This window comes from Lactuca saligna, chromosome 2 (assembly GCF_052625555.1).
Source record: "Lactuca saligna cultivar CGN05327 chromosome 2, ASM5262555v1, whole genome shotgun sequence".
Lineage (NCBI taxonomy): Eukaryota > Viridiplantae > Streptophyta > Magnoliopsida > Asterales > Asteraceae > Lactuca > Lactuca saligna.
In genome coordinates, this window is record NC_136418.1 from 9,642,546 (window position 1) to 9,653,868 (window position 11,323).

Consider the following 11,323-nt stretch of genomic DNA (forward strand, 5'->3'; position numbering starts at 1 on the left):
AAAGTCAATTCTTGTTCTCTTTTCTTTGTCCTTCTTCATAGTTGACATCGTCGTTTGCCACTCACTTGTCGGCAGGAATTCTTGTTCTCTTTTCTTACTTGTTCTTCATACTAGAATCTCTACTCTTTATTTTAATATATTTAAAATAGATACAATACCATTTATTGCAACGTACTTTCAATACTTTGAAACCGAAAATTAGAAAAAATGAGCATATTAAACCTACCGTTTTAAAACTAAAAACCCTTAAACCCAATCCGAACAACCAAAAAACCAAACCCATATGGGTTTAAAAACCGAAAAACCGAATTTCTACGGTTTGGTTCGGTTTTAAACAAAAACCGACCTATACCAACCCATGCTCATTCCTAGAATTTTCAATAGAAAATAAAACTCGAGGGTCTATCTGAAACAATATTTTGCTGGGTGTTAAAAGTGCAAACTGACATAAAGTTGAGGGGTTTTCTCCGGTTTTCCCTCGTAAAAGAAAAAAAAACCGCGTTGTTCTTTTTGAAAATCAGTAGCTGCTTCTCTTTTGATGATTCATCATCTGCTTTGGTGCACAGTGTCTGTCTTAAACTTCTTATTTAAATTCTTCAAACCCCTTTACATTTCATCTACAAATACACAAAATCTCTCGACAAATCATCAGAATACGAACTACAGATGGACCCTGAAGAAAAGAAAATCCCAGTTCACCAAAACGATTACACCATTGCTGGTACCACCATGTTTCCATCTGCGTTGCTTCCGGATTCCGGTGAACACCGGAAAGACATCGGAAAGGGTACAAACACCAATCTTCCTTTCACTAAAGAAGCACAGCTGGCGTCATACAGTTTCAGCTCTGTTATAGACCAGCAATACCCCAACACAGTTTGGAGAGATTCAAGTTACGATTTCTCGAAAGACGTTGATGATTTGGTTTTCTTACCATCTGCTATGACGTCGCCGCAAGAATCTGGTGTCTTATCGAGGATAGCCGAGAGTCCAAATAACTACGGCATACTTACGCCAAAGGAAGTTAGAGTCTCGTTTCATGAAGAGGTGATTGAGCCACAACCAGCGCGGCAGCGATCCAATGGTAGTGGTCGTAGTAGTGCAGGTGGCGGTGGTGCTGGTGGAGAGGAAGTGGTGCTTTGCTCCGGGAACGCTTCATTCAAGAGAAAATCGAACTTGATGCGGACTAGAACGAATTCTAGGTTAATCGATCCACCGGAGATAGATCAGAGGTCCACAACACCATCAAAGTTAGGGAAAGTTGGTAGTGAAATCGATGAAGAGGATCCATTTTTGGACGATGATCTGCCAGATGGGTATAGGCAATTGAGGTATAGCAAATGGACTTTACTCCAATTGTTTAGTTTAATCCTGATTCTTGGTGTTTTAGTTTGTACACTCACCATTCCTTATTTAAAGCATCAGAAACTCTATGATCTCGTATTATGGAAATGGGAGGTTATGATATCGGTTTTGATATGTGGAAGATTAGTTTCTGGGTGGGTGATTAGGATTCTTGTAATCTTGATAGAACGAAATTTCTTACTGCGGAAAAGGGTTTTGTATTTTGTATACGGTTTGCGAAAAGCTGTTCAAAATTGCATTTGGTTAGGGTTAGTTTTGATTGCTTGGGAATCTATATTCGATCAAAAAGTCGAACACATGATGAAAGGAAACGTTTTGCCTTACGTTACAAAGATTTGGGTATGTCTCTTGGTGGGTACGATTGTTTGGCTGTTGAAAACGTTGCTAGTCAAAGTTCTTGCGTCGTCTTTCCATGTGAGCACGTTTTTTGACCGAATTCAAGAATCTCTATTTAATCAGTATGTAATCGAAACCCTTTCGGGTCCACCATTGATTGAAATTCAACACGAAAGGGAAGAGGAAGATCGGATAATAGCAGAGGTTCAAAAGCTTCAGAATGCGGGTGCTACTTTGCCACCCGATCTTAAGGCGAATATATTCAAGAAAAGTGGAAGGTCGATTGGAGCTTCAAGAACAAGTACTCCGGTGACTGGCAGAAGTGGCCTATTTTCTGGAGCCAATACGCCTAAGAAGGTTGATGAGGGGATCACGATTGATCACTTGCATAGGCTAAATCAGAAGAATATATCGGCTTGGAATATGAAAAGATTGATGAATATTGTTAGAACAGGAGTTTTGTCTACTTTAGATGAGCATCTGCGGTCGACATGTGATGAGGATGAGTCTATGGTGCAGATCACGAATGAAAAGCAAGCTAAGGTTGCAGCCAAGAAAATCTTTTGTAATGTCGCTAACAGAGGTTCCAAGTAAGTTTTATATTCTATTTTCATGTTGTGATTACCAATTTCATGTTAAAATTTGTCGGAAATAATGTCAAGTACTTAGTGGATTTGTAGTTCATGTTTTTATTTGTGGAGAACATAAACAAAAATCTGGGATTTGTCAATCCATAGGTATTACATGATAGGATCTGGAGATAAACTGACCATTGTTCTTTAAGGTTATTTTGTTGCACATGTTAGGAGATAACTAGTCGAATTATGTTTGACATACATTGGATTGAGACTGACACCGAGAATGATGTGAATAAGATAAAAAAAAAATGCAAATTTTTTTTTTCCAACGAAAGAGGTAGGACATGAACTCACTTTTCATCTCTCATCGGTGCAAAAGGCGTGAATGTCCTTGTGTTGCATCATAAATAATAGCCCTGAAAAGTTTGTACTCTCATCCCGTATAACAAACACAACCTAGACGAACGGATGTCCTTAAAGATTGTAGCACCTAAGGCTCAGCTGTGATTTAAAATCCGTTTGCATTACCATAAATACTAAAAGTATCAACATAGTTTTGTTTATTTATTTATGATAATATCCTAATTCCACTTATGTTACAACATTGTGACTTCCAAATAATTCCAAATAACCATTGAATTTGTAATATCTACCCAATCGTAGCATTATACTTTCATTTTTTTTTCTTATTAGGACATTATATTTGAAACTTCTATCCAATAATAGTAGTGAAAATAGCGTTGTATCTGCACGACATTGGTATAACCGAGTACAACGCTGTAATAGGAGCAAATGAAAGTAAGATGTTATGATAAACTAATCAAGGAAAAGAAACTGCTAATTCTTGCAAATAATCATTACGTAATTTTAAGTTTATGGATTATCTTTTCACTATAACTTGTTCTTTGCCTGCACAGACGCATTTATCTGGCGGATTTAATGCGTTTTCTAAGAGGCGATGAAGCCTTGAAGGCAATCCGACTCTTTGATTGCGAAAATGAAACCAAGGGAATCAGTAAGGCCATTCTAAAGAATTGGGTGGTACGATCATTTTTCTTCTTTATGATCAACTTTTTTTTTCTTACTCAATGATGATTTAGCTCACAAGAATTCTTAAAACCTTTTTTTTTTTTAGGTTAATGTATTTAGAGAACGAAGAGCTCTCGCGTTATCTCTGAATGACACAAAGACAGCTGTGAATAAACTCCATCAAATGTTGAATATGGCTGTTGGGCTCATAATAATTGTGATCTGGCTTCTTATACTTAAAGTTGCAACTACACATTTTCTTATATTCCTAAGTTCACAACTCCTTTTGGTTGTGTTTGTGTTTGGTAACACATGCAAGACGACATTCGAAGCTATTATTTTCTTGTTTGTAATGCATCCGTTTGATGTTGGTGATCGTTGTGAAATCGATGGCGTTCAGGTAAACATAAGAAATAACAACATGCTTCCATTTATTTATCTATTTGTAGTATTCTCCTTTCATTTCTCCCTATTACAATTTTGTACTTAAGAAAGTCAAATCAATTTTTATAGCATTGTAAGTTCAATTATATATTTTTAGGAAGTCATATTTTGAAAAATCTATCCAAATATAGCAATACGAATCGGTTTGTGTATTAACAACATTTCTAAAATTGGGTAGATTTTCAAATGACAACTTTGTAACAGGAATAAATTAAAGTACGATGCTATAATAAACAAAAGTACGTTATTGAGCTAAATGCAACGGATAATGGCATATTTTCATTTATCACTATATGTATTGGATCTTACTTTCATTTCTTTTCTATAACAGACTTGAACCTTCTATTTTTTTTTTCTATTAAAGAAATTTTATGTTGAAAAATATATAATTATAGTCGTGAAATTATGTACTTTATATTTTAATATCATTTCTTTAATCGGTTATAGATGTTTCAAGTACAATAATGTAATAAGAAGAAATGAAAGTAGGATGTTATACTGCAAAAATCTTTTTGGCATTGAACCCTTAAATTTTCACATTGCCATTATAGATTTTGTTTTAGCTATGGTTGTAATTTTTAACCTTATGGATTGCAGATGGTAGTCGAGGAAATGAATATATTGACAACGGTTTTCTTGAGATACGATAACCTCAAAATCATATATCCGAACAGTGTCTTGGCCACAAAATTTATTGCCAATTACTACCGAAGTCCCGATATGGGAGATGCTGTGGAATTTTGTGTACATGTATCAACCCCTGTTGAAAAGATTTCTCTAATGAAAGAGAGAATAACAAGGTATACCTCCATACTAATCTTTTTTTCTGAAGTGCTTAATGAATAAACGATGTCTATATAGAGTAAATGCCCGCAATACATAATGATAGTTTCTTTTTTGGTTTAGAAGTGATGCTGAATAACAAATGATTGTCTATTTAGATAGATTGAAATCTTGAATAACGGTTTAATGTGATTGCAGCTATATTGAGAAGAAAAGTGACCATTGGTACCCTGCACCTATGATTGTGTTGAGAGATGTAGAGGACATGAATCGGTTGAAGATATCAATATGGCTTTCACATCGTATAAACTTCCAAGACATGGGTGAAAGATGGCAACGAAGAGCTCTTTTAGTTGAGGAAATGATTAAAGTCTTCCGAGACCTTGATATCGAATACCGCATGCTGCCTGTTGACGTTAATGTTCGTAACATGCCGAACGTGACCTCAAATCGGCTTCCATCTACATGGACTAATTCTACAAACTGATCATAGCATATGTGAGATACTGGCCCTGTTTCTTGAAGAACGCATTCTCATTAGGTGATTAGGTATATGTTGATTCTACACTTTGATCTTATGGTTAGATTGTACGATACTTTATGCATATACAAATACCATAAAAGTTTCTTCTACGCCATTCACAGAATTTATATGTAAATACTAAAGGGAATCATTGTCTTAGTAAATAGTTATTATCTTATTAGATTAGATTGATATTTAAGTTGATGTTTATCTCGTTTATCTAGGTCCTTATTTTTGTTTTTGTTCCTAGTTTATTTGTGGTTTCCCCTGTATTTAACTTCACGTATTATATGAAAGATTACAAGTTCACAGAACATCAAATTCTTTAAGGTATTGTAATTGTAAACCTGCGATAGAAACCTGCGGAAGATGGCAGGAAACAAACCGGAATCATAAACAGATAGAGAAGGAGGAGCCATCGACTCCAACTATCCTTACTAAATTCACTCCACTCTTCAGAATATCCAAAACAAATGCATGTGAATGACGTCTTGACAAACGGAAACTACATCGATTGGGTACAAGACATAATTTTTTTTTTGTTCACAAAGAGCAAGATCGGCTTCATCGATGAACCAACAAAAAACAGAAGAAAAATCATAAAACCACATGATGTGGATGCTTTGTGATGCTATGATAAAGGGTTAGCTAACCACTACAATCGAGAAGGATATTAGGTTGAATGTCAAGTTTGTGTATGCCAACACAGCTAGGGACATCTGGAATGATCTAGAAGAAAGGTTCGGAAAGGAAAGTGCATCCAGTGGCGGATGCAAAACATTTTCGTAGGGGTAGCACTAAATTTTTTCTCCAAATAAATCTATATTAGTAGTGTCACTCGTGTTTTAAGTCGGTGCACCTAATAGAAAAAACATTAAAAAAACATTAATTTTTTTATACTACGTGCCGGCGTCGGAGCAGTGGCCCTGGACCCCTGGGGCACCACTAAGGTCCGCCACTCCCGGGCATATGAGCTAAAACAATCCTCACAACAACACAACATGATGGAGCATTGTGTCCGGTTACTACACCAAATTGCATGCTATCGAGATGGCATTCAATCGATATCACCCATACCTCATTGCACAAGTACCAACTGCACCTGCAACATTGGGAGAAGATTAAATGAAGCCAAAGACAAGGAAGGGTTATATGAATTCCTCATAGGTTTGGACATCGAATACTCCACCATCAAAACCCAAATCCTTTCCATGAAACCAACACCTAGTTTAAAAGTTACATACCACCTCGTTACTGAAGATGAACAGCAGAGAGCCATCTCTACTGTTAAAAGATCAACAATTGAAGTTGCAGCCTTCCAGACCTTCATCCCAAATCGTATGGTTGTCGATCACAAGCAAACTAATAAGAAACCAACACAAAGGGATGATAAACATGGAGGCCATGAGGAATCTGATCAATGTAGTTTCTGTAGGAGAAAAGGTCACATCAAAGATGGTTGTTTCAAGAAAATCGGGTATCCAAGCAAAGGAAAACAAGAAAGGGCAAGGCAAGGGCTTCTTACATGTATACGGAGCCTAGTCCAATACTGGACCGACAACCAAATAATACTAGAAGTTGCTCAAGCACTTCTCGAAAGATCAGGAAAACAACATTACACCAACAATCAACACGGCTGGTAAGTTCGATAATTGTAATGCTTGGGTGGACGATTCTGGTGCCACCAAGCATATAACACGTAATTAAGAAATTCTTGAAAATATTAGAAGAAATTCTCTTGAAACACCTGTCAGTATACCGAATGGTGATCACATACCGGTTGTTGAAGGAAAGGGTGGTTGTATTTTGCAAGATGGGATCAAGATCGACTAAGTCTTACATATACCAAGTTTTAATTGCACTTTGTTATCTGTTAGTTGATTGATTAAAGATTTACAGTGTGCCATAACTTTCCTTCCTGTTCTCAGTTATATGCAAGACTTACTTTCAAGGTGCATGATTGGCATGGATGAATGCAAAGAAGGACGATAACGAATGGGCATGGTGGTAGGGGAAGAAGAGTGTTGATGACTACTGTTGATGTCGATGTTTGGCATAAAAGGTTGGGAATGCTTCCAAGTCTAAACTTAACTAAGTCGTTTTTTAGGGAATTTTTCTAGCAAGTTAAAGAAGAAAGTTTGTGATACATGTGTAAAAGCTAAACACACTAGACTTATGTTTCTAAAAAGTTCAATAAAAACAAATGATTGTTTTGAGTTATTACATTGTGATGTCCAGGGGAAATATCGAACACCTACATTACATTTACAGGTGCCATCTACTTTCTAACTATAGTAGATGATTGCAATAAGGTTGTATGGGTCTATCTACTCAAGCATAACGGTGAAGCATTGGTTGATTTTTTGCAACATGGTACAAACACAATTTAATAATGAATGTAACATCCATAAATTTTACGCCAAATTTAAACTTTTTCAATCTTAAATAAAATCAAACAAAGTTTGTTTACAAAAATGTTTTCAAATCCAAATCCATCAGAGTGTCCCAAAATCATAACATAAGGATGAGGAGCGGTACAGTCACACCTTCTCCTTGCCATGATCTCCTGAAGTACCTAAAACAATAAACTGAAAACTGTAAGCCCGAGGGCTTAGTGAGCTACCACCAAAATACCAATACCACACTGACAATACCATATCAGTAATAATCAATCAATCAATCATGCATACTAGGCCATCGGCCTGATTGGACCGCCCTACTGGGCCTACAGTCTGTTTGGATCTATCCCGAGCCTTCGGTATAACTGGTCCGCCACGTAGGCCTGCAGTCTCCCCGGACCGCTCATAGGGTATGTTGGCCTTCAGCACAAAGCAGGACCGCCTCAACCCAACCAACAAGCAAATAACCATGTGCACATAACTATCATATATTGGTATATATAACATCAAACATATCTATCACACCGATCATCAATCATATCATTCTCTTGTAGCTAAAGTACCGACCTAGCAGGTCACTAACATACCAATCCTTACGGATCATAAAAGCATAACATACTACCTACCCTGATTCCGATCTAACGGATCATAACCACATGTATCATACCATAACATTAACAACTAAAGGGCCAGCCTTGGTGCCGTAGACCCTATCGATATAGTGAGGATAACTCACCTTGCAAATGTCGACTCGGAAGATACACTCCAACTCTCAAATCACCCGACACCGGCTCTACCACCTATGATCATAGTACAATATACTCATAAGTCCTTAACCGTATAAGGTACCCCATAACTCACTAGTCAACCCCTGGTCAAGGTCAAAGTCCTTAGTCAAGGTCAACAGTCCATGTTGACCCCAACTCGTCGAGTACCCTCGGCTACTCGCCGAGTTCCTTGAAGTATGATCCAACTCGTTGAGTCATCGCGGTGACTCGTCGAGTTCCTTCGATTATCGTTCAAACTTTAAGGCCACCCATCGGGTTCCCTCCTTGCAGCTCGACAGATACCCACGCATACAATTCCAAGAGAAAACTCATCCGACTCGCCGAGTTGTTCTTCAACTCGTCGAGTCTTATGGTAATCTTCATCGGAGTCGCCGAGTTGTTCATCCAACTCGTCGAGTTCACAACTATCTTTATGTGACTCGCTGAGTCAACCTTGCGACTCGCCGAGTCCATTCAGTCCTCTTTCCATACAGACTTGTTTTGAGCCATGCAACGGCTCCAAATCACAGATCCAAGCTTCTAGGGCATGCTTATAACGTAAAGTTGCAAACTTTACGTGCATGCATGGCCTTAAAGGCTCCAAATGCCAAATCTAAGTTCTTAATGGGGCTTCATGCCCAAGAGGGACCTTAATCACAACCAAAAGTGTGACTTTATGCTTCTAAAATCCAAGGCATAGCTCATCATACGAACTTGAAAATCCATAAAAAGCCTTAGAAACTCAAAAAAAAAAAAAAAAAAGGAAAAAAGGAAATAAGGATGGCACTTTGATACCTCCAAAGGATGCTAGCTGAGGTAAATCCTGCTTCCCATGCCTTCCTTGCTTCAATTCCTTTGCACTCCTAGCTTTCTTCTTCCAAGATTCTCTTTCTAAGCTTTAAACACCACACAAAGGCACTCACACACGTATAACGACTCTCAGGACTCTCTAAATCTATAAAGAGACCCAAGGGAGGATGAGGTCACTTAACATGCGATCCCATCCCGCTTCTACTCGACGAGTAGGTCCACCAACTCGTCGAGTAGAGATTAACCCAATAAACCTTATTTAAGCGATACCTAAGAACCGGGGTGTTACAACTCTCCCCCACTTGATCTAGACTTCGTCCTCGAAGTTCGTTGGAATAAAAAATGTCGGGTAATGCTCGAGCATCTCCGCCTCCGGCTCCCATGTCCACTCGGATCCCCTCCGATGCTCCCATTATACCTTTAACAAAGGTATTTCCTTATTTCGTAGAATCTTCTTCTTCCTTTCCAAAATAGCCACCGGCCTCTCCACATAGTTCAAGCGCTCATCGACCTGAATGTCATCCAATGATACCACTGCCTCTTGGTCCATAATGCATTTTCGCAATTGCGAAACATGAAACGTGCTGTGGATCCGACTAAGCTCTTCCGAAAGCTCTAGCCTATAAGCCACCATGCCAACCCTGGTGACAATCCTGAACGGCCCAATATAACGGGAACCCAGTTTTCCCCTCTTCCTGAAGCGGCACCCTTCCAGGGTGAGACCTTCAGGAGAACCATGTCACCCACTTGAAATTCCAGCTCAGATCGGCATCGGTCGGCATAACTTTTCTGCCAACTCTGAGCTGTCTGCAGTCGCTGTCTAATCCGTTGTATCATCTCGGTAGTTTACAAAACTACCTCTGTCCGACCCATCACCCTATGCCCAACCTCACCCCGGCAGACTAGGGTCCTACACTTCCGCCCATACATCAGCTCGAAAGGCGGGCTGCCAATACTTGAATGATAGTTGTTGTTGTTGTAGGCGAACTCTGCAAGTGGTTGGTGGGAATCCTAACTCCCACCGAAATCAATAACGCACGCCCTTAACATATCCTCGAGGGTTTGAATGGTCCGCTCACTTTGCCCATCAGTCTGCAGATGAAACGTTGTACTAAAATGTAGTCGCGTAACCAGCTCCTCATGGAACTTCTGCCAAAAACGGGAAGTAAACCTGACATCTCGAATGGAAACGATAGAAACTGGAACCCCATGGCGAGAGACAACCTCTCTGACGTACAGGTCGTCCAACTTCTCTGCTGACGAACTCTCCCATATGGCTAGGAAATGGGCACTCTTGGTCAATTGATCCACGATGACCCATATAGCATCGAACCCCCTTGCCGTCTTCGGCAACTTTGTGATGAAATGCATCACGATTTGTTCCCATTTCCACATGGGAATCTTCAGAGGTTGCAGCTTACCATGCGGCCTCTGATGCTCGGCCTTGGCCATCCTACAGGTCAAGCACCTCTCAACAAACCAAGCGATATCTCGCTTCATGCCATACCACCAATAAATCGAACTCAAATCACAGTACATCTTTGTGGCTCCCGAGTGAATCGAAAAACGAGACTTATGAGCCTCCTCCATCACTGTCTGTCGGACCCCTCCAGACATCGGAACCTAAACCCGACCGTAACGGGTCAACAATCTGCAACTATCCTGAATGAACCAGGCGCTTTCTCCCTTAATCCTCTCCAACTTGCAGTTCTCTGGTCTCATGCCCTCAATCTGAGCATCCCTGACCAAACCCACCAGCGGAGAATCCACCACTATCCTCATGCACCTGGTTGGGGTCGAGGACCCAGCTGACTTGCGGCTCAGAGCACCCGCAACCACGTTCGCTTTACTAGGATGGTAAAGGATCTCACAATCATATTCCTTGACGATAACCAGCCACCTGCGTTGCCTCTTGTTCAGGTTCGGCTGATCCATGACATGTCTCAAACTCTTGTGATCCATGTATATAGTGAAACAGACCCCGTACAAATAATGCCTCTAAATCTTGAGAGCGAAAACCACTGCTCCCAACTCAAGATCGTGCGTAGGGTACCTCATCCCATGCGGCTTCAGCTGCCGCGATGCGTATGCTACCACCCGTCCTCTCTGCATGAGGACTACCCCCCAAGCCGATGATGGAAGCATCACAAAATACCACAAAATCCTCCACTCCCTCGGGGAGTGTCAACATCGGCGCGTCACATAAACACTGTCGGAGGGTCTCAAAAGCCCTCTGCTGCTCAGGGCCCCACCAGAAATCCACCCCCTTCCTCGTTAAACAAGTGAGGG

The 11,323-nt window shown here is 40.0% G+C and overlaps 1 protein-coding gene across 1 annotated transcript; it reads left to right on the forward strand.

The window, feature by feature from the left end:
• Positions 1 to 567: 567 nt before the first annotated feature.
• LOC145030669 (mechanosensitive ion channel protein 8-like) lies at positions 568 to 5,371 on the forward strand. The gene is made up of 5 exons (XM_078979061.1): positions 568 to 2,291; positions 3,197 to 3,320; positions 3,415 to 3,708; positions 4,350 to 4,552; positions 4,734 to 5,371. The coding sequence occupies exons 1-5, from the start codon at positions 667 to 669 to the stop codon at positions 5,020 to 5,022; spliced, it is 2,535 nt and encodes an 844-aa protein (XP_078835187.1). The 5' UTR covers positions 568 to 666; the 3' UTR covers positions 5,023 to 5,371.
• The last annotated feature ends 5,952 nt before the right edge of the window (positions 5,372 to 11,323 follow it).